General features: G+C 36.4%; 2 protein-coding genes and 1 long non-coding RNA gene across 14 annotated transcripts in view; all 3 read left to right on the forward strand.

Moving 5' to 3' along the window:
• The window catches only part of LOC127500653 (uncharacterized), a 105,427-nt gene extending 104,133 nt beyond the window's left edge, over positions 1-1,294 (forward strand). The window contains exons 9-10 of the mRNA XM_051871978.1: positions 72-203; positions 353-1,294. Coding sequence (XP_051727938.1) covers positions 72-203; positions 353-508 — 288 coding nt within the window. The 3' untranslated portion in view covers positions 509-1,294. The remainder of the gene's footprint in view (positions 1-71; positions 204-352) is intronic.
• Positions 1-27,210, forward strand: part of LOC127500802 (SLAM family member 7-like) — a 70,317-nt gene that overhangs the window by 40,787 nt on the left and 2,320 nt on the right. For 3 of the 12 annotated variants that reach the window (XM_051872341.1, XM_051872349.1, XM_051872332.1), the window contains one exon: positions 26,721-27,029. In XM_051872341.1, coding sequence (XP_051728301.1) covers positions 26,721-27,029 — 309 coding nt within the window. The other 9 variants (XR_007926440.1, XR_007926437.1, XR_007926439.1 and 6 more) reach the window with 9 other exon arrangements.
• Positions 22,349-24,065, forward strand: LOC127500970 (uncharacterized). Its single transcript, XR_007926482.1, has 2 exons — positions 22,349-22,989; positions 23,477-24,065. It is a non-coding gene; the product is annotated as an uncharacterized LOC127500970 (long non-coding RNA).

A 27,210-nucleotide genomic window follows, 5' to 3' on the forward strand; every position in this document is an offset into this window, starting at 1 on the left:
ACTATAACGTTACTTTATTAACCACTGATAATACATGCTTGAGTCTGATATTGATTGGATTTTGTCTGCAGGAGAATATTAAGCCACAAAGGTCGCTAAATAAATTGGAGAAATCAAAAAATACATCCACAGTGTATGATACTTTAAGAGAACATGGACCTCCTGATGTCCAGACTTCACCCAATCATGACTCAGTGGATCAGGTGAAGGTTAAATTGTACTCTAATTTTACTACAAAAAAAAATAATTTGGCTTAAAGGTCTTGACATTCAGGCACATGAGAACCTATAGATGTTTAAATGATGTGTTGGAAAAATGTTGTAATGAATGATTTTGTTCTTCTTTATTTCAGAGTGCAACACTAACAGAGAAGAGCCAGCCAAATGCAGCAGCCACTATCTACTATACCATTGAGAAGCAACCAAAATCTGAAGCTGATCACACCATTTACGCTGTGGTCAATACACCGCCAGATGGGGATGAATCTGTACATCCAAAACCGAAATAAAGTATAATACTGGTCTTTTAATGAAGCTGAACCCTTTCAGTGATTCAAATAACAGTGAAGCACTGTTGTTCTGAGTGTAAATAAGCAGCAAATACATAAATTGAAATTATTCATGGTGAATGTAAATTAATCTAAACTAGTTCGCCTTTCTTTTTTAAATAAAAGCAGCAGTAGATGTATTTTTTATGTAAATGTGTTGCACATGTACCTCAGACAGGAATACAAAATCTCACATAGATTGTTGTGGGAGCTGAACGAGGCCGCTGGAGCGATTGCTAATGAGAGACGAACGCAACAAACGCATCGCGAGCAGCGGAACTTTTATTATGCCACAGTCGCCGGCGCCGCTTCCGCTCTTTCCAGTCATGAGTATGAGGTAACACAGCTCTGTTTATCATATTAGATACATTTGACTGTGTTGAAAATGATGTTATAACATTACTCTGTGCGTTCACTCTGCGGCTGCTGTGAGACACTGTTGCACACTGCAGTAAGATAGATCGATTTTAGTATATCATATTAAATGCTGGATGGGCTGTGTTGATAAATGGCATTACTGTTACTAAAAATAAAGCTGCATCTGATTGTGCTATGTAAGCTACTTGACAAAATAGTGTTTTTCTCTGAGGCATGGTAAAGCATGGTACTCGCAAAAAATCAAGAAAACTAGATTTAAACAATAAGACTAAACGTGTTGCGATATATAACAATAAGTAGTTTTCTGTCTATAAATGAATCAAAACAGTTGTTCTCTTGTCTAATAAAACATGCAATATATTAAAACATCTTTGGTGTGTCATGGTTTCTACAAAATAAAACAGGAAATCGAGGGTAATGCCGGTATGACGCCATTGACAGGTGACACTATTTGTAAATCGTGAGAAAAATTGCGATTTTTTTTTTTCTTCTTTTTTTTTTTTTTTAAGTTGGTCCTTATGTTTAACTGTTCTTGCACCTTTTACTAGTAAATGTTTAAGTTTTCTAGGATTGAACATATTTAATTTGGGATGAAACAAAGATGATACAAAGCCAATGCACTAGATGGCATTGTGCAGGTTCTAGTCATATAATTAGAATATCATCAAAAAGTTGATTTATTTCACTAATTCCATTCAAAAAGTGAAACTTGTATATTATATTCATTCATTACACAAAGACTGATATATTTCAAATGTTTATTTCTTTTACATTTGATGATTATAACTGACAACTAAGGAAAATCCCAAATTCAGTATCTCAGAAAATTAGAATATTGTGAAAAGGTTCAACTTTGAAGACACCTGGTGCCACACTCTAATCAGCTAATTAACTCAAAACACCTGCAAAGGCCTTTAAATGGTCTCTCAGTCTAGTTCTGTAGGCTACACAATCATGGGGAAGACTGCTGACTTGACAGTTGTCCAAAAGACGACCATTGACACCTTGCACAAGGAGGGCAAGACACAAAAGGTCATTGCAAAAGAGGCTGGCTGTTCACAGAGCTCTGTGTCCAAGCACATTAATAGAGAGGCGAAGGGAAGGAAAAGATGTGGTAGAAAAAAGTGTACAAGCAATAGGGATAACCGCACCCTGGAGAGGATTGTGAAACAAAACCCATTCAAAAGTGTGGGGGAGATTCACAAAGAGTGGACTGCAGCTGGAGTCAGTGCTTCAAGAACCACTACGCACAGACGTATGCAAGACGTGGGTTTCAGCTGTCGTGTCAAGCCACTCTTGAACAACAGACAGCGTCAGAAGCGTCTCGCCTGGGCTAAAGACAAAAAGGACTGGACTGCTGCTGAGTGGTCCAAAGTTATGTTCTCTGATGAAAGTAAATTTTGCATTTCCTTTGGAAATCAAGGTCCCAGAGTCTGGAGGAAGAGAGGAGAGGCACACAATCCACATTGCTTGAGGTCCAGTGTAAAGTTTCCACAGTCAGTGATGGTTTGGGATGCCATGTCATCTGCTGGTGTTGGTCCACTGTGTTTTCTGAGGTCCAAGGTCAACGCAGCCGTATACCAGGAAGTTTTAGAGCACTTCATGCTTCCTGCTGCTGACCAACTTTATGGAGATGCAGATTTCATTTTCCAACAGGACTTGGCACCTGCACACAGTGCCAAAGCTACCAGTACCTGGTTTAAGGACCATGGTATCCCTGTTCTTAATTGGCCAGCAAACTCACCTGACCTTAACCCCATAGAAAATCTATGGGGTATTGTGAAGAGGAAGATGCGATATGCCAGACCCAACAATGCAGAAGAGCTGAAGGCCACTATCAGAGCAACCTGGGCTCTAATAACACCTGAGCAGTGCCACAGACTGATCGACTCCATGCCACACCGCATTGCTGCAGTAATTCAGGCAAAAGGAGCCCCAACTAAGTAATGAGTGCTGTACATGCTCATACTTTTCTTGTTCATACTTTTCAGTTGGCCAAGATTTCTAAAAATCCTTTCTTTGTATTGGTCATAAGTAATATTCTAATTTTCTGAGATACTGAATTTGGGATTTTCCTTAGTTGTCAGTTATAATCATCAAAATTAAAAGAAATAAACATTTGAAATATATCAGTCTGTGTGTAATGAATGAATATAATATACAAGTTTCACTTTTTGAATGGAATTAGTGAAATAAATCAACTTTTTGATGATATTCTAATTATATGACCAGCACCGGTACATACTGTATAGTGTAGTTGCACAGTATAGTAGCCTACGTAATTTGGGGTACAACTAGTCTTTTTGTTCCTTGCTTGGGAAACCTGTTTGGCTCAACTAGAGAAATTACACAATTCACAATTTGTGATTGTATTGGGGGCATCAGTTATGGGTTGATTGTTTATGAATTAACTGCTGTATATTTCCATCTCGATGGAAGCCATTTGCAGATTTAACCGCTGAATAATAAAATAATATTTTATTATTCAGTATTTAATGTTTTCATTATTAATATTAATATTATATATTTTATTTTTTGGCTACACATAAGCATTACCAATGTTGGCTGATATAATGTTGGCTGATATAATCTGGGCCCCATTTGACCAGGGCCCTTATAAACGCATGACAACGGCAGATCCTGAATCTGGAGGGAAGGTAGTTTCACATAAAAGAGGTTCTTTTGTACACTCCCTTGTTTTCTTACTTATTTACATACTTGTTATACTAAACTGTAAAATATTTCACACATGCTTTATAACTACAATATGTAAATTTTCGCCACAGAGGTCGCCTATTCAAAACAAAGACGTAGCTTGATGACGCTGAGTTTGAGCGCAGAATCTTGAGAGATGTCGTCTTCACCTCACAGCCGGTGGAAAAGAATCGGGACAGGACTCGTGCAGAAATCATATTCATGGATGAGATTATTAACGTTACTGTAGTATGAAGCAGAGCAGGGCAAATGCTGCTGGAGCGGAATGAGGCCGCTGGAGCGATTGGTAATGAGAGATGAACGCAACACACGCCGCGAGAGCAGTGGAGCTCTTATTATGCCGCAATCGACACTTCTACTTCTTCCGGTCAATGAGGTAGCACCGTTCTGTTTATTATTAGAGACATTTCACTGTGTTGAAAATGATGTTATAATGTTACTCTGTGTGTTCGCTCGGCAGCTGCTATGAGATACTTGTTGCGCACGATTTTAGAATATCATTAATAAATGCTGGGTTGCTTGTGTTGAAATATAAATGGCATGCAATTAATTTTAAAAAGTATTGTATGATGGAGAAAATGCTGTATTAGCCATTTGACAAAATTGTTTTTCTCTGAGGCATGGTAAAAGCATGGTACTCTCAGAAAACTAGATTTAAACAATAAGACTAAACGTTTTGAGCTATATAACAATAATTCATTTTCTGTCAATAAATGTAACCAAACAGTTGTTCCCTTGTCTAATAAAACATATATATTAAAGCGTCTATGGTGTTTCCATGGTTTCTACAAAATAAAACCAGAAACCGAGGGTAACGCAGATATGCATTGACATCGCATAGAGTACCTCAGGGATGACGTGTTTTTGTAGGCAAAACCCGGAAGCGAGTTAGCATTTTAGGATTTCCGGTTCCATCGCCCCGAAGTCAATGGGTTTTTTGCATGTTTTTTTGCTAAATTACCTGAAATAAGGTCTGTGGTTAACAAAGCCTCTAAATATTTTCACGTTTTGATCTATGACATAAAACACACCAGTTATAACCCGCTTGTGATTTTTTTTTAAACCTTTATTGTGTCTTAAAAACGGCGATTGCTAACAAATTGCTACTTCCTTTGGCGGGGACTTTAGACATCATCATGACAAACAGGACATTTGGACAGCATTTCTCATGAAAAAGTGGGTAAGTATTCATACACAGCGCAGATCATAATCAGCGAGCATGTTTTTAAATAAAGTTGTTTTTTAAATAAAGTTTGTGGTGGTGACGTTGATCCATGACCATGGTGTGCTGTAGTCCGTTTATAGCCTACTTTTTATATCTGACGACTTTATTTAGGCTTCAAAATGTATAAATGTTGTGTTAACTTGTAAAGATTACCTTGATAGACAAAACGTGTAATTGTCATAACCCTTTGTTAAACACAGAGCTTATTTTTTGCGATTTTCCAAAAGTCTATGGGAAAAATGCATAGGCTTTCGATCGAGGGAACCCGTGTGCCGCTAACTTCCGGGTTGGCCTACAAAAACACGTCATCCCCGAGGTACTCTATTGACAGGCGACTCCTGGACACGTCCTGTATCCTTGATTTAAAATCGTGATTTTTCTCACAATTTACAAATAGTTGGAAACATTTGGGATATTGTAAGTACTCAACTAAACAAAATATATAACACTGGCCTAGTGGTTTTTGGATATTTTACAGCAAAATTTTACATATTGTGCCTTCAACACAAAGATTGTTTAGGCATTACAGTTTTTACCAATGTAATTACATTTTTGCTTGTGTTCTAGTTAATCATCAGATGTGCTGTGTTGGTTCACACCATGTCATAATTACCGTAATTTCGAGATGATAACGTGACGCTCTGAGCTGTTAGACTGTCATGGTTTCCGATTAGTTCACACATTTCACACATCACCATATTTCGTAAATGATCATTCTCAGTTGGTCCTGTGAAGTGACATTGCGTAATTAATTTTTTAAAAAAAATAATAATAATATTCCATGTAATCTCCCAGTTAACATGAGGTAATCAAAACTACATTCACAATAATTATAAAAGAATGAGCACAATGCTTTTTAAAATATTTTGAGATGGAATCTAGCAGGTAACACCACAGGATTCCAGGAGATCATTTCTCAGTCTTGCCACAGATGCTGATCATAGACATACTGTAAGGTTGAATATACCACTGAATATTCCTTTGGAGTGTTCCAGATGGAAATAAGAATATGCAGAAGTTGAGGTAAGTTTCTAGTCATGGTTTTATTTGTCACTTTGTATTTAAATCCTCAGTTTTTCTCAGTTCATGTTTCTCGTGTTAACATCAATGTTTAGTTGTGTAGTTTAGAAAAGAGTTCTATGCAAGTATGCAGCATGTTTTGTATCTCTAGGACTACAGAAAGTTTTTTGTAAAAAAAAGTTAGTGTATATGAGCACTGACTGCTCATTTCAGCCAAACCAACAATTTGAAATTTTAATTACATTTTAACTGACAACCTAGATGTTTAAATGATGTTGAAAAAAAAATATTTTGTTCTTCATTTTTCAGAATGCATCACTAACAGAGAAGAGCAAGCCAAATGCACCATCTACTGTGCCATTGAGAAGCAACCAAAATCTTTCATATCTGAAACTGAGAAAACCATTTATGCTGTGGTCAACAAACCGTCAGCCAGGTATGAATTTGCACATCCAAAATCAGAATAAAAAAATAATAAAAGTGACATTTTAATAAAGCCGAACCCTTTCAGTTATTCACAGTGATATAGGACATCATGTGTTCAGGAAGTCAGAGTTATTCTCAGTTGTAAAGAAGCAGAAATATTTTCATATGTAAATTCTGCCTTTTTTTAATAAATGAAAGCAGCAGTGAATGTATTTTTAGTGTAAATTTTCAGAATTGTTGCATGTGACTCAGACAGGAATGCAAAGTCTCACATAGTTTCGGTAGATTTCTGTTAGAGATTTGTCACTGCATTTGCAGGCAACACCTGACAAACCACTTCCTGGAAAGCTATTAAGTTATTTTGAAGGGACGCTGGGGGGTTTCATTTGCTCATTCGCTCTCATTCGCCTGTTTAGTATATTGAAAGTAATTTTGAGAATAAAAACAAAGATGTACTGTACAGAGCCACTTTGCACTAAAGGAAGTATATACATAGGACAGATGTACATTAATACGTTAAACTAATAAAATAAATGTTCTGTTCTGTTTCTTCATGAAGTCTGTCTTCATGTTTTGAACTTAAATCAAGTGTGTGTGTAACTGTTCTTACAGCTTTTACCAGAAAATATTTACATTTTTTACTAATTTGTGCAGCTAGATGCAATTTAGCATGGCTTAGCAAGTGTATATTACAATAAATCATATCAATGGAAGAAATTCCAGTGGAGTTCTGTAAAACATTGCTTTATCATTTTTGTGCTCTTTTGATAAACATGTTCCATTAAAGTAAACCTCGTGCATTATTCCCACATATTTAGAGTATTGACTTTTACACTTATTACAACCCTCTCAGATGTGTTGGCTAATATGGGAGAGAGGAGGTATCAAGTTTTAAGATAAATAGATGTAGTGTTAGAGCCTATAGGATTGAACATGTGAACAAATCTGCTAAATAAAGAACATTTTAAGAGCAGGAAAACACACACGTATCTCAGAAATGACCTCAGCAAAGATGCAGCTCTCCTTCAAATTCTGTCCGTTTCTTTTCCTTGCTTTCTTTCCTCGCGTCTTAGCTAGCTCCACCCCCTTAGTATGCGAGGGAAGGATACACTTGTGTATCCTCGCTCATAACTCCTCAGGAAGCTTCCTCACTTCCTTACCACCTCGTTCCTCGCCTCCTCGCAGTTCCTCATTCCTCACCTCCTCGCGGTGCAAATAGAGAATTGAGATGTCCTTATAAATGTCTGAATTCGACTGGTTTCCAGGTCATAGGCTGGAGGACGTAGGAGCAAGGAAATGAGGAAGCATCAATTTGAATATTGAGAAGCACCCAGAGAACACAAGGAATTGAGCACAGGAGACACAGAAACCAAAACGAAACCAAAATAGAACAAATTACAGTAATATCTTCTCAAATTAATTTGGAATGTGGACTTTTTTGTGTGTTGTGAGTCAGAGGATTTTTTTCTTTTTTACCGAAGTCAGGAAGTCGGGTTTACCCTTCTGTAATCAGCCATGTTTTAGATAATAAAGCAATCCAATGTTAAAAATAGCACCATACAACTGCATTGTACAGGATGTTTCTGCCATTTCAGAACGGCTGTTATTTGGCCACCTGATAGAGACCTCTTTATCAGTTTTCAGTCCAAGAGTCGAACTGCAGCATAAAGGTGCAAACACTATAGATTCACATTTAAAATAGGCTAATGATAGTTCTGTTATTTATGTTTATAGCTTTACAAATTTAGTTGCTTATACTGTAGCCCAAGTAATGTGAACATAATATAAGTTGTGATTGAACATTAAAGCTGCTCACTGTTAGTGTCTCGTTTAAATAGCATATTCATAAACTCTGCTCATGCTGGACAGGTTATGATTTTTAGGTTATGTGCACATTGTGCGTATAAAGGGTCCTTAACCAGTGGGGGATGTTTACAAAAGTATTTGTGAAAACAAGATGTGTGTATAGGTGTAAAGAAGTGAGATGTGGTGAACAGTGAAGTGGAACACCGCAAAGAAAGTCCCTTGATGAATTTAAACGAAAGAAATATAAGATTGACCTGTACAACCCTTTAATCAAACCAAACTTACATGCTTTAGGACAAGGGTTCTCAAAGTTTTTTTGGGGCCAGTGATTATGCATATGTTTGCAACGGTTTGTATTTTTTGTAATCAAAAAGCATGTCTAATTACTTGAAATTTTATAACATATACAATTTATGAATGATTCATTAAAAGTTTAACAAAAATTACATTTTTAGGGCTATATGAAATAGTTTTTTCAAATTTTTCTCCAATTTAATGGTTAAATTCAATTTTAATAATCAAGAAGCATGTCTAATAAATTGAATTCATAAAATTTTAAAGTCCCCCTGTGGGGAAAATCAAGTTTTTAATGTTGTTTATATGTCTATATGGGGTTTTAAAATAGACAAACCATGTGCAAATTCATGAGTCAGCACCATTGCTGAGTATTTTCTATTTAAACCGGCAGTGATCTACAGACAGTTTCAAAAACATGGTTTGAAATCGTTGGTGTTTCTTACATCACAAACTACCTTGTAACCAATCACGTCAATGTGCCAGCAGACTTTAGCATATAATTAACTATGACCGCTCTGAAGCAGGAGAGCCTCAAGGGAAGATTATTCTGTGACTATATGCATTATACCGTAAATTCAGTTTTTATGAATGGATTCCACAATTCCGTCTGCATGTTCCACATTGTTAGTTTGTTAATAGGGCCCTAAATTTATTTTGAGGACCCTCTGGCTATGGGACAGGGACCACACTTTGAGAACCCCTGCTTTAAGAAAAAGCTATAAACCCTATATATTTTACTAAATATATTTATTTTACTTAATAAATTAAGAAAAACTAATGTTCATTTATTTTGTAAAATATTACAATAATTTTTGCTTTGTTTGATTTTGCTGTTTTAGCCAGAAAGTCAGATTTCAAATATATGCTTTGCCTACTGTAACTGTTACAGTCCTCGGTTCTGATTTTTGACCAGCACTACGGCAGTGGTTCTCAACTGGTTTGGCCGTGGGACCCACATTTTTCCATGGTCAAAACGAAAATTACCCTATGATTTAAACCATCCAAGGTGTATAGGACTTTCTTCTTTCAGACGAATACAATCAGAGATATATTTAAAAATATCCTGGCTCCTCCAAGCCTATATAATGGCAGTGAATGCGGGCCAGATTTTGAAGCCAAACTAACACTTTAAGCTGCGTCCCAAATAAACCAAGCAAATTCAATTCTAAAAAATGGTTGTCACACACAAAAGTACCGTCCCACTGTACTTATACACAACTGTAAGAATCTCACTGATAAATAAACAGTCAAATTGGCATTACGTCACAAAATGCAAATGTTTAGGGTGCCATTTGAAAGAGGGACCCCACCGCTGGAGAAACACTGTGCTAGAGTGTAGTGGATATGACACATAGTTTCTCCCCACCTGTGGTTGCGAGGCTGAAAGTCATAGTACTTCTCACACATATTTAACTTCCTTCATTTTAAGACGTGCAAGGAAACAGTTTTTTTTTTTTTTCTTTCCTACAATGGTATTTAGGCTGCTCCTGTTATTTGTTCTTCTTCTTATGTAAACAGTTACAAAATCCAATCATAAATCTTTTATTAATGATCTTTTGTCAAAAAAAAAAAAAAAACATTGAGGGGAAGGGTAGATTTAAGATTCTCTGGGTAGCGATTGGGGGCTCGGTTCCTTGCTCAACGACACCTCAATTGTGGGTGAGAGTGGAAGAGTGCGCTGTTCATTCACTCCCCCCACCTACATTTCCTGCCAGTACTGAGACTCTAACCCACGACCTTAGGGTTACAAGTCTGGCTTTCTAACCATTAGGCCACAACTGCCCCTAAAGACTGGACTGAAATGTCTGTTGGTTTAACTTCAGTCTAAGACCAGATCAAGTTTCAAAATGCTTTAGATGTAAAACCGTCACATTCAAACAATTTAGAACTACCTTAGTTTTTCCCCCTGCTCCACTGAGTCTATTTGCAGATTTAACCACTGCAGATTACATTATAGGTTGTAGCAAGTGACCAATTTTAGAAAGTATAATCCACACAAGAAGGTCTTTTGCAATATGGATCATGACTTTTGTCAGAGTAATAAAAACTGCATGCATCATAATAATAAAAAAGAATGAGCACAATGGTGTTTAAAATAGTGATGGAATCTAGCATGTGACAAACTCTCGCCACTCTTAATTTCAAATAAAGAAAAGATAAAAACAAAACTCAAAAGCACAAAGGGGCTAAATCATCCTCCCCCTTGCCTTTTAATAAAAGTTTTCAGTGAGAGCTTTTCTTTCCTCTTTGTTTTTAAAAACTCAAAACTAAACACACAGTACACACCCTATCATTAATCATTCACACTCAAGCATTAACTCATTTATCTATATATCTATCTATCTATCAAGATATAGACAGTAAGATGGTACAGTATATCAGGTAAATTTGAATGCCATTTGCTTCAACTGGAATACATCTGTGTATGCAGTATAAAAATTGTTCAATTTGAGATGATTCTACTTTTTTTAAATTCACACACTAGATGGCGGTGTTCTTATAGTGTAAATGCAAAGAACATCATTTGGAACACAATTAGTCTGGTACAGTGGGCAGCCGTGTTTTGGAAACCTGTTTAAAGATGGTTGGCTCCACTTAAAATGTCACCATGATAACACTGATTTTGTCCAAACTAGAATAATGATTTGTTCATATTGGCAGGATCAGTTATGGGCTGATTATAATGTTTATGAATAGCTGTATATTTTACAGCTACCATTCCAAATTAGAAACATATAGTAATTTGTTTTAAACTGTTTTATTTTGTTTAAAGAAAACTTTACATGAAATTAAAAAGATTTTTTTTTTTTTTTTTTCAGAAATGCTGATATATTGCTAAAAAATAAAATAAGTGAGCAGAACAAATCACTGTACAAAAAAAAAAGTCTATGGTATGTTTTGATTATGTAAACGTGTTGAACATGGACACTCATAAATCATCATATTATGTAAAACCATAAACTATAAAATGAAAAAACCATAAACATTAAAATGAAAGCTGTTAAGCATATTTAAATAATGTCCGCTTACATGTTAACTTAAAGAATACATACACAACTCAGTTCTAACATTTATAGGAATAATATCATATGTTTGGTAATCAGTAACTTCTCCTCTTCTCTTGGTGTCACTAGAGTCCAATTCTGAGCATTTGCCTCTTTAGATCATTATTAGAAATATTAGATCATTATTTATACAACAGATTATTAGTCAGAACAAACATAGATTAGGCCAAAAATCTGAAAGAAATACTGGCAATATGGAGCAAATCCCTCACATATAGCAAAAACATTTCAACTTATAACACACTGCAATCATATTTTTAAAGCTTATATATATATATATATATATATATATATATATATATAGTAAAAACACTCAAACTTCCTATTTTGAGTCAATGGTATTCTAAAAGTATTACCTCTGTGAACTCAGGGCCTGTCCTCATGTGAGAACTTGCATCATGCCCCTAAAATCAGAATCTGATAAAATTCCACCTTGTGGAAATCTTTCAATATAAACAGTAACTTTACAGTGATAATCCCAAATAATATTTGACAAGTAAAAACTGCAATTTCTGACAACCATGATCTCAAAGGACTTCAAAATGATGTAACTTAATCTAGAAATTAGGACGTGGTCACTGTCTTTTGACGTTTGAAATGATGTTTAGATTCCAATTCAATACCTGAATTTGAATTTAAGTATAAATTTGAACTGCCGAATTGCAGAATTCTGTCAGAAGTCAGAATTCTGTGATATTAACTTGTGAGTTTATATCTCCCAATTCTGATTTTATAAAATGCAATTGTGAGTTTAAATCTCACAATTGCGAGGAAAAAAGTCAGAATTGTGAGATAAAAAGTCGCAATTACCTTTTTTTTACAATTACAAGGGACTCACAAACAACTATCGCAAAACATGAAAACAGTCAGTTGAGGATGGTTTTGCAGACTGTTAGAGTCGGAGAATCACCAATTGCTGTTTACATTAATTGCCTGTCACAGTTTACATTAATGTTTAAATTAAATAAATGACATTAAAATTAAAAATATTCACTTTGGTAATCTAAAATACTTAATGTAATGTACCACCCATTTAAAATGTAACTGGAATGAAATACAGTTACTCTTGTATTTAACTAAGTTACATGTATTTTGTTATTCCTGAAACATTTTTTAAACATTCAAAATATCCAGTTTTTTAAATGTTTTAAGAATGTTTTGTCCTAACATTTACATAACTTTCAAAGAACGTTATTGAAAGTTATGGGAACATTCCTTGTTAGCTGGGATTGAACCTAATGCATTACACTAATCAATCAGGATTTTGAACCTGTCCTTCTGTAACAGCATTTCATCTGATTCTCAACTAAATTCTCTCATTGTCTTTTTATTACTCACAACTCTGCACATGTGCTCCATTCCACACCATTTTTAAACCAAACATCCAGTGTCTACAGACAACCGTTACACTCCAAGGTCTCTCTTCAGCCTGAAGCATCACTGTAAAATGACAATGTTTGAAACTCCATATGAAACACTTCATATACGCAGAACACAATTTTGTTGTGTTTTCTTTTCTATTGTGTTGTTTTCCACATGTCTTGTTAGATTTGGCTTGTGTGCTGTCTAGTTGTATGTTTGAGTTTGTGTTCTTTTTTCCCTTGTTTAACTTGGTGGGGTTGTGTTTTTGGTTTAGAAAACGTAAGCTTTGCTCTTTATGATTTTTGACTGTGTGCTTTCCAGAGACTCTAACACAGTTTAGTGAACTACTGCAGTAAAATGTGAATCTTAAAGTAAAGTCATATCTGTTATGTTTGTATTCAAATATTTAATGAACTTACTTAATACTCTGGAAAAATGTAAACACTCTGGAAACATGTCTTAACACAGTTTTTGGTACTTAAAAATTCTGTTACTTTGAAATCCATACATGTGGCTGTAAGAAATGAATTGCTTACATTTTGTCTATTTTTATCACTTGACTTCATATAAACATAAACAGGGGAGCTGGGAACAGTGGCTCAATGGGTAGCACTATCACTTCATAGCCAGAAGGTCTCCGGTTCGAGTCCTGGCTGAGCTAGGAGTTAACAGGTTCTCTGTGTGTCAGTGTGGGTTTCCTCCAGGTACTGCAGTTTCCACCACAGTTCAAAGACATGCAGCAGAGGTAAATTAGTGATACTCTTAATTAGTGTGGGTAATTAGTGTCTGTGTGTGTGCCTTTAACACAATGTTTCTCAACTAGAGAAGAAATTTATTTTTTTAGGGTGAATGTTTTAGACGTCTCCCTATTTGACACTGGCAAACTAATGAGTTAAGGTGCTTTAATTAGTGGGACATCAAAAACTTTCTGGGTGGTAAGTCTAAAGGACTGGAGTTGCTCTACCACATGGTACAATTTCAAAAACATGCCTCAAAAGCTAAAACCAATCTCCATTACATATTGTCTGTTTCCTGTCCCTTTGGGTACTTTGTAGGTATTTATCCAAAGAGAGGAAAAAAGACGAAGGGAAGACAGGGCCAGACAGTTCAGAAGAAACAGGTTGCGGTCAACCCACATGTTGCCACTCTTCTGTGCAAAGTGATGGATTTTCAGTGGAATTTCTGAAATGTAAGAAACACACACACACACACAGATCTATTTTTCCTTTTATTATATACTTTTAATTTTCTATATCTGTATCTGACTGTATCTATCATCCATCTATCTGTTCATGACTGTATCATTATGTTTTGTTTTATATCTAATATATTGTCCTCCTTGTTCTTATTTCTAGCCACACTTTGCATCTGTGACTGGACAGCATCTGGAGCTGAATTGTTCTCCTTTTTTGGAACAAACTCGGGCCTTTGTTGTTTGGCCATGTTGGAAGTGGTTCCATGTTCATGAAGTGGTACAATTATCCTATTACTACTCATTAATTACTCACCCTAATGTCGTTCCAAACCCGTAAGACTTTGGTTCATCTTCGAAACACAAATGAAGATCTTTTTGATGAAATCTCAGAGATTTCTGTCCCTTCATTGACAGCTACGCAACTACGAATTTTGACGCTTCAAAAAGTCCATTAAGAGATTGTAAAACTAATCCATATGAATTGAGTGGTTTAGTCCAAATTTTCTGAAGAGACTTGATCGCTTTATATGATTAACAGATTTAATTTAGGCTTTTACTCGCTTGTAAACATTTATCAGCAAACATAAACAGAAGCTCAACTGAACCTAAATGACAAGAAGCTCAAACTCATGAGGTTCATTCTCTGTGTTACGCACCATGTTTTAACTTCCGGAAGAGGTTTGTTCTTGTGTGTCATTCAAATTTGGACTAAACCTCTCATTTCATATGGATTAGTTTTATGATCTCTTTATGAACTTTTTGTAGCATCAAAGTTCCAGTTGTGAAGGCTGTGTATGGAGGGACAGAAAGCTCTGAGATTTCACAGAGCCTGGAGCGGGCTCTGGAGCTGACTCAGAGACTGGAGTCGAGGTGTGTTGCCCTGACACACATAATTGCTAACGCCATGAAGAGGTCCTCTGGGCTAGAAGCCGGAGCCGTCATAGGACGAGAGAGAGAGAGAAATCTTTCTGGAGCAAGTCCTGTGCAGCGCTGCCAATGACTTCCGTAACCCGAACGAAGCACGTTGATGGGCGTGCTCTTGCTCTCGCTCTGGTTGATGTGTACGCACGCTCTTCCCGGAGAAGTGCCCATACAAGGAATTCCACTCTTTATGATGTCATACAGGGCCATATTCGGGAAAAAAAAATTGAACCCCAAAGGAGTGTATTTGGCACAGAAATACTCTGTCATATGTCCAACTCGTTTTTTGAACCTTTGGCCTTGTTTAGCAAGAGAATCCAACTCTTTTACGGTGTAAATAAGTCAGAATGCATGAAATTGTTAGGATTCAAAAAGAAGAGGATTCAGTTGGCAGGGTAATACACTTTTACACTATTGAGAAACAGCAGATCAAGGGGTAACAAAATAGCAGCAAGGGCTAGACTGGATAATGTCCACAGCCAATGACAGCCTCAGGTAGCAAGACAAAGTCCATGGAATAATGCCCACCCAAGAGCAGTCTGCAGTACAGGAGGTTAAGGAGGATGGTGAACGAGACGGGGAGCAATGGGCAGAGATGGCAGGTGAGGTGGGGAGAAGGGAAAGGGAGATCAGCGGGCTGGAAGTCTGGTAGCCAGGGAAACATGGAGACTGGAGAAAAAATAATAATCTGAAGGCGAACCACAAGAGATTAAAAAAAAAAGTAAACAGAAAAAACTGTTATGCCAAGAAAAAAAATGTAGGAAAACAATAAAAAAATAATCCAAAAAAAAAAAAAAAAAAGCTGTAAAACAAACAGAGCTCTAACAGGGTACCAAGAGGGCGGGGCAACAACTGACAGTTGAACGCATGGCAAACACAACAACACGTGCCGAAGCACATGGCGAACAAACACACACACCACACGCCGAAGCGCGTGAGCGAACAAACAAGAGCCATGAGCTCCGGACAAACAGCGATACAAACACAAACACAAGGCAGATCAAACCGCCGTCCTGACAGAAATAGCATTAGACATCCCCTTTAAAGTTCTAAATGCTAGAATTAAAATGCTAGAATGATGTTTAAAAGTTCAGTTGCTATGCTTTTAATAATAAAGATTTGTAATAAACATCCTTTAATCTATTGTATTTGAAGAGAGTTTGATGAGATTAAAAATGTTTTCAGATCATTCCTACACCCCTGACCAGCAGAATGATGAACTTACAGTCTATGAAAAAGTTGACGTAAGTTTCATATTAGCTACTATACTTTGTTAACCACTGATAACAGATGCTTGAGTCTGATATTGATTGGATTTTGTCTGCAGGAGAATATTAAGCCACAAAGGTCGCTAAATAAATTGGAGGAATCAAAAAATCCTTCCACAGTGTATGATACTGTAAGAGAACATGGACCTCCTGATGTTATGATGGAAACAAACCAGACTTCACCCAATCATGACTCAGTGAATCAGGTGAAGATTAAACTGTTACTCTAATAAAAAAAAAAAACAAAAAAAAAAAAAAAACATTTGGCTTAAAGTTCTTGACATTCAGGCACATGAGAACCTGTAGATGTGTAAATGATGTGTTGGAAAAATGTTGTAATGAATGCAATTGATTTTGTTCTTCTTTATTTCACAGTGCAACACTAACAGAGAAGAGCCAGCCAAATGCAGCAGTCACTATCTACTCTACCATTGAGAAGCAACCAAAACCTGAAACTGATCACACCATTTATGCTGCGGTCAATAAACAGCCAGCTGGCGATGAATCTGTACATCCAAAACCAGAATAAAGTATAATTTGTTGCACATGTGGCTCAGATAGGAATGCAAAATCTCACATAGATTTCTGTTAGAGATTAACAACTTAACAACACCTGAAATATGTTAGTCTAGTTAGTCCTGTGCATATTGCATTTACAATTTTTCCCCACTTGTATTTGTTCTTGTTCAATTTTTTTTTGTAGTCTGTCCTTATATTTTGAACTTGTGTTTAACTGTTCTTGCACCTTTTAAGTTTTTTTTGTTTGACAGTAATGCTCAATTGCAAGTGTATATTACAAGAGATCGCAGTCCTGTGCACATCTTTTGATAAACTTTTTCTATTGCATAAATGTAAACATAAAGCTTTCTTCCCGCATATTTAGAGGATTGACTAAATATGTAGTTATTAGGTATCAATATAAATGTAATGGTGAAGCCTAGGATTGAACATATTTCATTTGGGATGATACTACCTTTCTTGAGATGATATTAAGCCAATGCAGATGGCATTGTACATATTGTGTATAAGTGCACATTATAGTGCACTAAACATCACAGGAAGGCTGCAAAAGTCTAGTTACAAGCTAGTTGCTTACTCACGCCACAAGATGGAGCCATTAGACAAGAAAGCGCTCACATGCGAGTACAAGGGACAGAAGTACAAGAGATTATGGGGGTAGAATTGTAGCAAAATTCCAAATAAATACATTATGATCCACAAATAAATGTAAAGACATTCACAAAAAATAATTGTATCCACAAATGATTAGAACGAGGTCCACAAATATATGTTAGGAGTTTCACAAAAATTCACAAATAAATAAAATGAGATTTGCTAATAAAAAACACATTCACAAATGTGTTTTTATGTCACAAGCACAACTCTGCCTGCATTTATTTGTGAATCACCACCACAATTCTAGCCTCAGGACTGCAGACAAATCCACAAATAGGTCGAATCCACCCACGACTACTCAAGCCAATTAGATAACGTCCACGTGGCGCTGACCAATCACAGCACACTTTCGCTACAACTAATCACGTTTTGCTTTACAATCAGGGCGGTCTCGTCCTGCATTGGCTTAGAAAGGAAGTAGAGGGTTCTTAAACAATGGTACAGTAAAAAGAGGTTTAAAATTTATATTTCGTTTGACCATTAGACTGTGTGTCAAGACAAGCCAAACTATTATATTTTATGCGCCATTTAAAAATGCCAGAGAAACAGTGCTCTCTGTTATGGGAACAACAAGGTATATTGGATACAGATGCGTCATGGAAGCCTCACGTTATTCAAGATTGAACAGAAAGCCTCAATAATTAGCTATTAACTTATCTAACCGAATAACCTTGTGATAAACATGCGAGTTTGCAAAATAGTCACATAACAGTCACATAACAGCATTTCCCAGTTTATCAATCAAACACAGACGGATCCAGCTATTAAACATTAACAGGCCCTTAAATAATATTTTAAACTTTAATTAAACGTTTTAACATTATTTGAGAAGATAGACTTTTTAAATGTGACAGGTTATGGAATTACATAGCCTATAGATGCATTTCATTTAAAAGTAAAATGTCCAGCAGTCAAACACTTGATCACGCAAATGTTTCAGATGAATCGGACTGTGACACTTCCATAAAAGAGAAAACATTTTTCAATTAATGTTCTGATGATTATTTATTTGTTTATATTTTTGGTAAACTATGTGTATGTAAACCATTTTCTGTGGGGGCAGGAGATGTGTTACATTGAATGGGAATGTGTTGGGGGAAGGAAGGACTCTTATTGTAAAAGGCCTCTGGGTAAGGAAGTTGGGGGCGGCCATTTTGAGGGAAGTTGTAGCTCATGGGGTGGCATGCTTGAAAGACAGGCCAAGAAAGGTGCTGAAAAATGGCAGGCTCTCACCTGTGCGAGTGCAATGGACTAAGTTTGATCTGGCACACTGACTGAAGGATTGCCTGGGATTTTTGAGGCCTTTTATCAGTGGACTATCACCTATTCTCCTTCTGGGATCATTTGAGGATTATTTTATCCTCTTCAGTGGCATTGCCTTGGGAATCCAGAAATCCCTGAGAAGTTAATGTGGGTGAGACTGTTGTTTTTTTTTTTTTTGGGTTTTTTTTTTGGCTTTTTCTCTCTTACATTTTTCCTTTTTTGCTGAGATTATCTTGTTTTTTTGGACTGCTTTTTTTGTTCTGGACTGCTGGTATTTGGTTCTATGGGACTTTATAGGTCTCATTCAAGGCACCTTTTGATTCATGGACTCAATTCATTTTATTCTTTGAGTTATGAGGGTTGTATATGTTCTGAATGATGTTTGTTAATACATGCATTGATCAATGAGAGTCTTATGCTTTGTACATGCTTTATTAAATGGAGAACGTTAAGGTATACAGACCAATACTAACCTAATAGAACCCCGTGGTAACAATGAGACTTAAAGAAAGAAACGTTTATTTGCATTATCCAAAACCATAGCTGCAGTGATGCCGAGGCTTGTAGCCTACTGGTACATCAATGATGCTCATTCAGGCTCATTTGGTATTGAATGGTATTGTGCAAGTGTGGTTATAGCTACTGTAGAACGGGACATCCGTTTACTGCCACTGACTTTCTGTTTCTCACCGTGCCGCTTGTATACAGTAGCTATAGCTGCATGTAGGCTACATGGACACTAATAATGTTATCCGTTTGTTTATAATGATTATAATGACTCTATTTGCTGCATCGCGCGGTGCCGCGCCGCTCGCGTCAGGTAGACGTGTTATAGCTCGGGATCTGTGTATGATCATAATTCATGCATAGCCTTTATCCCGATTCACTGATCCTGATGGCAATATATACTCCAAAAATCATCCCCGTCTGAATGATGGCTGAAACTTTACTGAGTTTCATTAAGTTTTATTGTACATTAGCTACCATGAAATGACCGTTTTTAACTCCAGATAATCACTGTAAGAGATGCCTTTTCAGGGTTACTTAACAAACTAGTAAACTTTCTATCCGTAAGAAAACTCCGATGAACCGTAATAATGTGCACGACACGTTCTCTTGTTCATACCTGCAGTGATCAGTAACACTCAGACCATAATACCCGTCAAAATAAGAGAGTCCCTCTTTGTAAGTTGGATGCAGACCTTATACATAATTACACCCACAAAAAATATGTACAAAACAAATTAAAAGATTAATCACAAAGTCTGTTACATTTTGTAAACAGGGTGTTTTTATCAAACAAACAGCACTTCAGCTCAATACGAACGATGCGCCCTTGGTGGAATAGTACGGAGCTCCTTTCAGAGTCTGTTCCCGACCTATTTGTGGATTTGTCTGCAGTCGTGACGCTAGAATTGTTTCAGAATCCGCAAATGCACAGAAAGCAATTCACAAATGTACAAGTGGTGATTCACAAATAAATGCAGGCAGAGTTGTGCTTGTGACATAAAAACATATTTGTGAATGTGTTTTTTATTAGCAAATCTCATTTTATTTATTTGTGAATTTAATTAATTTTTGTGAAACTGCTAACATATATTTGTGGATCTCATTCTATTCATTTGTGCATACGATTATTTTTTGTGAATATCTTTACATTTATTTGTGGATCATAATGTATTTATTTGGAGATTAGCTACAAATCTACCTCCATACTAGATTGTATTTGAAATCATACAGCAAGATGCACCAGCAATTCTTGGACATGCTGCCTGCCAAAAGTTAGGCATGGTAAAAAGGCTGTATCAAGTTGAGAAAAATAATGACATTCTCAAAGAGTTTGATGATCTGTTTGTAGGTCTAGGCTGCTTACCTGGTGAACATCACATACAAATAAACACAGACATCAGACCAGTTGTGCATGCTCCAAGGAGGATCCCAGTAGCTCTCAGAGATAGAGTCATCAAAGAGCTACAAAGAATGGAACAGATGGGAGTTATTGCAACGCAAACTGAGCCTACTGAGTGGGTCAACAGCATGGTGACTGTCACATCAAACAAAATTTGCATATGCATGGACCCCAGAGATATAAATAAAGCGATTAAACGAGTGCATTATCCAATGTGTGGAAGAGGCGGTCTCAAGAATGCCCAACGCAAAGTACTTCTCAGTGAGCTATTGCTGTGAGAAATTCCACCAGTATGTGTATGGGAAAGAAATCACAATTAAAAGTGACCACAAACCGCTAGAAAAGCATTTTCAGAAAGCCGTTACATCAAGCTCTGATTAAACTTCAGAGAATGCTTCTACGTCTGCAGAGGTACAGTCTCAATGTAACGTACAAACCTAGGAAAGAGTGGCATATAGCTGATGCTCTGAGCTGTGCTTTTCTGACAGAACAGAAAGAGAATCTGTTGGGAGAAGAGCTGGAGGTGAATTGGGTGACGTCACAACTTCCCATTTCTGAAAAAAAGCTGGAGGTTTTCAAGAGAGCCACAGCAGGCGATGCTGAGATGCAGGCATTAAAGAAAACTGTCAGAGATGGCGAGATCTGCACTACCAAGATCAATTCAACCTTACTAGACAGTCGGAGAGGAAATCAGCTATGTTGATGGTCTATTATTCAAGGCCAGTAAGCTCATTGTTCCTCAGCAGCTCAGACAAGAAATGCTCAGCAAGATACATGAGTCTCACCTTGGAATTGTGAAGTGCAAAGCAAGAGGCAGAGACATTATGCATTGGCCAAAAATGTCGGCACAGATAGAAGAGACAGTATCCAAATGTGTGGCCTGCAATGAGAACAAGAACAGCAACACAAGAGAGCCACTGCTGCCTGCCACACAAAATACCTGGATGACCATGGGAGAAGTTTGGCACAGACATCTTTTAACATAAAGGGTCAGTGTTTATGTGTGTAGATTACTTTTCAAAGTATCCAGAAATCAGAAAGCTCACTGACACTACAAGTCGAGGAGTGATCCAGGAGATCAAGTCCATTTTTGTAAGGCATGGTATTGCAGATGATGTAGATCTGACAACGGACCTCAATTTGCCAGTGAGGAGTTCTCTATCTGTAAATGACCATTAAAGGAACACTCCACTTTTTTTGAAAATAGGCTCATTTTCCAACTCCCCTAGAGTTAAACAGTTGAGTTTTACCGTTTTCGAATCCATTCAGCCGATCTCCGGGTCTGGCGACACCACTTTTAGCATAGCTTAGCATAGTTCATTGAATCTGATTAGACCGTTAGCATATCAAGAGTTTCGATATTTTTCCTATTTAAAACTTGACTCTTCTGTAGTTACATTGTGTACTAAGACCGATGGAAAATGAAAAGTTGCGATTTTCTAGGCCTATATGACTAGGAACTATACTCTCATTCCGGCGTAATAATCAAGGAAATTTGCTGTCGTACCATGGCTGCAGCAGGCGCAATGATATTACGCAGCGCCTCTCACAAATGTCTCCATGGTTGCAAGGCACGCTCCCTGTGCAAACGGGGTTCACAGGCGCTGCGTAATATCATTGCGCCTGCTGCACCCATGGTTGATTTCCTTGATTATTACGCCAGAATGAGAGTATAGTTCCTAGCCATATCAGCCTAGAAAATTGCAACTTTTCATTTTCCGACGGTCTTAGTACACGATGTAACTACAGAAGAGTCAAGTTTTAAATAGGAAAAATATTGAAACTCTCTGGTCATTTTTTAAGGAGATGCTAACGGTCTAATCAGATTCAATGAACTATGCTAAGCTATGCTAAAAGTGGTACCGCCAGACCCGGAGATCGGCTGAATGGATTCGAAAACGGTAAAACTCAACTGTTTAACTGTAGGGGAGTTGGAAAATGAGCCTATTTTCAAAAAAAGTGGAGTGTTCCTTTAAATTCCCAATCACTGAAGTAGGCCGTCATCTTTACCTCAACCATATAGAGCAGTGTTGCCATAGAATACCTGAGAAAGGCTGTCACATGAAATGACTTTATTATTGAACTTGAGCCAAAAAACTTGTAGGGAAAAAAAAAAAAAAAAACTTTTTGTTTGTTTTGGTTGACTAATAATTCTCGCTGCATACTTAATGTGGACATTGCATTCTTATTTGTTTTACAAGAGTGCTTACATTTTTTTACCACACATGCCTTTATTTTGAAGTCTGGGAAAGGAAGTGCAGCGGCACCCTGTGTGTACATTGGCTCACTTTTTACATGAAGCGTCATTCTGATTTAATGTTACCAGAGAAAGGATGAACTTTTGGGTACACACTGTACAAATGTTTGTTTAAAAAGGTTTCTTTCTACATCTTAGCTCCTGGCTGAAGGGCACAAGGTACTGTTTTAATTTTATGTTGTGTGGTAAACTTTGAAGGACTCTGAAGTGTTTATTTTATTGATCTCTTTCATTTGCTAATGTTGTTATGCACAGTGTAGTATTGCCTCGTCAGTGTTTCTCTTGATTTGCACTCCAGATAGATTGTTTACAGTAAATCAGCACTTTATTTGGTAATTTTATATAATTTGTTTTTCTCTCTAAATTGAGATTGTCAGTTTTACCAAAATTAATTCATTGTTAACTCAGGTGTTTCATGTAACGTAGTTAACATCGCACTCTAAAAGGAGATTGTTGTAATTAAAACAATTCATAAAATCATATAGGTTATTACATTAGCCTGTATACTAAAATGTGATTTATTGTCACATTATTTATGGTGTAAGCCAATTAATTGCAAATGTGTATTCGTTTATAGGTTTATGGATATTTGTATACAATTAGCAGGCAGATGTCTAATATTGTTTGTTTGTTTGTTTTTATTCAGCTCTTACGGTGTTTTTGGAAATTAAATTCTTTATAAACATCAGTTCAGCCGGGAATGCTACACTATCTTTGCAGAGGAGTGGAACTTCAAGCATGTGACATCCAGTCCTGGTTTTGCGCAATCAAATGGTCAAGCGGAAAGGACTGTGCAAACTGAAAAGAATCTGTTGAAGAATGTTTCCGATAGTATGAGTCTCAAGTTTCTGATAACTCTCATGATGACCAAGAGCAGTCATACCGTACCAGATCTGGAAGATTAGTGAGAATACAAGATACAGAGACTGAGTTTCAATATACATGGTTCTAAATCTTTTGAATTTTGGCATGTATTACATTTAGATTACATAGTTAGGATAGTTTATCAGTTTGTAGTTATAGTAAAATTTTAATTGTGTTTGTAATAAACTACATGTTTTTGACTCTTGAATTTTGTTGTGGAATGCAAATGTTGATGTTAAAAAAAAAAAAACTTAAGAAGAGGGATGTCATATATGTTTATATTTGTGGATGCATTGTGTGCCCAGAAAGCATCCGTAGTTGTCACATGAGTTGAGAGTGGAAGATAATAAAAGATACTGGCATCTGAGCAACAGGACCGAGTCCTCTCGTCAATATAAAACATAACATTGAACTTTATTGCACACAAACTGAACTTTATTACATTTATTGCATAAACTGAAAAGTATTATACACTTTGAAGTGAATTCAAACTGAGTTGAATTCTTCATATTGATTAATGTTTTATTGTTCTTTGTTGTGATTTGATTGTGTTTGCTTTGCCTTAAGTACAACAAAGTTGTTCTTTCACCTGTGAAGGAAAAAAAGGTTAATACAGAAAAAAAAGAAAGAAATAGGTTTAATCCTAATTATTATTAACTAACTAAACTAATCATCCAGCCCGGGCAGATTTGCTAAATTGCACAATTGGTTTGTGTTACTTCTTTATTCAACCTTTGGTCTCCTGTTTATCTTCCTCCCCACTCCTTTCGAGTCTAGAACTGGTCCAGTTGATAGTATTTGCATTGGAGGACTCAAGTGCTTCATCTCTTTTTGGCGGAGACAGAACTAGCTTCAGTGGTAGGAGAGATCAATATATCAAAGACAATACAGAAATGATTAGATTAGTGCTACGTCCTTAATAACAGTGGATGAAATGTTAAGACCCTTACTGCAAGGTAAATCTAGAGTGCATAAAATTCAGTTGCTAAATAATGTGAAAATATTTAAGTCTGATAGGTTGTGAATGAATATCCAAGCTTCTCACTTTTATGTAGCAGCTTTTTTTATATCTGCATATTCATAAACTGTGCCTGTTATAAATTTGAAGTTATATATGTGTATTTAGGGTCCTTAAAGGGTTAGTTCACCCAAAAATGAAAATTCTGTCATTTATTACTCACGCTCATGCCGTCCCAGACCCGTAAGACCTTCGTTAATCTTCGGAACACAAATTGAGATATTTTTGTTTAAATCCGATGGCTCCGTGAGGCCTACATAGGGAGCAATGACATTTCCTCTCTCAAGATCCATAAAGGTACTAAAAACATATTTAAATCAGTTCATGTGACTACAGTGGTTCAATATTAATATTATAAAGCGATGAGAATATTTTTGGTGCGCCAAAAAAAATAAAAAAAATAAATAACGACTTATTTAGTGATGGCCGATTTCAAAACACTGCTTCCGGAAGCTTCGGAGCATAATGAATCAGCGTGTCGAATCCGCAGTTCGGAGCGCCAAAGTCACGAGATTTCAGCAGTTTGGCGGTTTGACACGCGATCCGAATCATGATTCGACACGCTGATTCATTACGCTCCGAATCTTCCTGAAGCAGTGTTTTGAAATCGGCCATCACTAAATAAGTCGTTATTTTGTTTGTTTTTTGGAGCACCAAAAATATTCTCGTCGCTTTATAATATTAATATTGAACCACTGTACTCACATGAACTGATTTAAATATGTTTTTAGTACCTTTATGGATCTTGAGAGAGGAAATGTCATTGCTCCCTATATGTAGGCCTCAGGACCCATCGGATTTAAACAAAAATATCTTAATTTGTGTTCCGAAGATCAACGAAGGTCTTACGGGTGTAAAACGGCACGAGGGTGAGTAATTAATGACAGAATTTTCATTTTTGGGTGAACTAACCCTTTAACAAATGTGCAAACAGGATGTGTGCGGCAGAGGTGTGGGACGTGGGGAGAGAAAGTCAGATTGAACCATACAACTCTTCAATCAAACTAAATTTACAGGCTATAGTAAAAAGCTCTAAACCCTGTGGAACAAAAACAATGTTCATTTATCTCAAATATTTGTGTTTTTTGACTATGCTGTGTAGTTCTGGGCCATCTTAACCTTCTGACTCTACGGGGGTGAATTTCTTCTCACATGACACAAAGATATTTTCACTTTGCAAAGCGGAAATGTCACAGTTTCTTCCTATCTGTGGTCCTGAGACTGAAGTCACACTTCCCACACATTTAATTTCTTCTGTTGAAACACCTGCACAGAAACGGGCATTTCTGTTTGCTACAATGGCATGTAGGCTGCTCCTGTTCATTTCTCTTCTAACTTACAACGCGGGTACAAAATTCTATTATTTTATGAAGATAAATCAATTTTTGATTAATGGGTTTTTTTTTTGTTGTTGTTGTTTTTTCTATTGACAATGACTGAAGTGACTGACAGATTTAAGATTCTCTCTAAAAATAACTTTTAATTCTTAATGTTTATTTACCGAGTTTGTGTTTCTTTGGTTTTTTTTTTTTTTTTTACAGATTAACTAAGTTTCTTGAAATGATTCAAAAATGTTTCACTACAATGTTGCGAGGATTTTATTAAATTTAAATTATTTGTTACAGCAAAAATCAGTGTTCAGAAATAAAGGAAATAACCAAATCACGCTGCATTGTGGGATTGTATTATGGTGGAATACCCATAAGCCCTTGTACTTGTGTCATTTGATCAGCATTGTTTTGGTGGTTAGTGTTACTGTTGTTTGGGAATTTTTACTTTTTTTGGTCTTGAACTTGACTTTCAACTATTCTTTACAGAGAAAGTTCTTGTTTTTTGTTGTTTTCTTTTTCTATTATAGGTACTATGCAAAACCCATTAACTAAATTAAATTCCAACTAAAACCTTTAGTCTGTAGCAGCTGTATGATTACTGTATAAAAACAGCAGTAAGCAAACTTACTAAACTTTGTCCTTTAATCAAATGGGTGTCTTATTTTCTCTCTCCTCAGGGTTCAGTGCTGAGATCTCTGTGTTTGTGCAGACGGGAGATTCTGTTCAACTGGATATACAGACACAGGAACTACCAGAGATTGACATTTTTTCCTGGACTAATGAAAAATCAGAAGTTATAGTTAGGTATATTAATGGAACTAAAACAGTAAAACGTTACCCTTCCTACGAGAACAGAGTGGATTTCAATGATGAAACCTTCTCGCTCACACTGAAGAACATGCAGAAGACAGACAGTGGACTCTATACAGCAAGAGCAAGTGGACAATTTGAGAAAAATATTCTTACATACAGAGTATCTGTTATAGGTGAGTGTGATTTGTATTGCTTATATGATGTAACCGCATGTAAGATCATGTCATGTTCTGTTTGTTTCAGTTGAAAAGTAATATAAATTACGTAAAGCACAACAAAATGCTAATATTCTTTCAAAGATTTTTCTCCATTCTTCTATTTTCCATTTTCCATTTCTCTATTGATGTTTTTTTT

The sequence above is a fragment of the Ctenopharyngodon idella genome, chromosome 2 (assembly GCF_019924925.1).
Source record: "Ctenopharyngodon idella isolate HZGC_01 chromosome 2, HZGC01, whole genome shotgun sequence".
Lineage (NCBI taxonomy): Eukaryota > Metazoa > Chordata > Actinopteri > Cypriniformes > Xenocyprididae > Ctenopharyngodon > Ctenopharyngodon idella.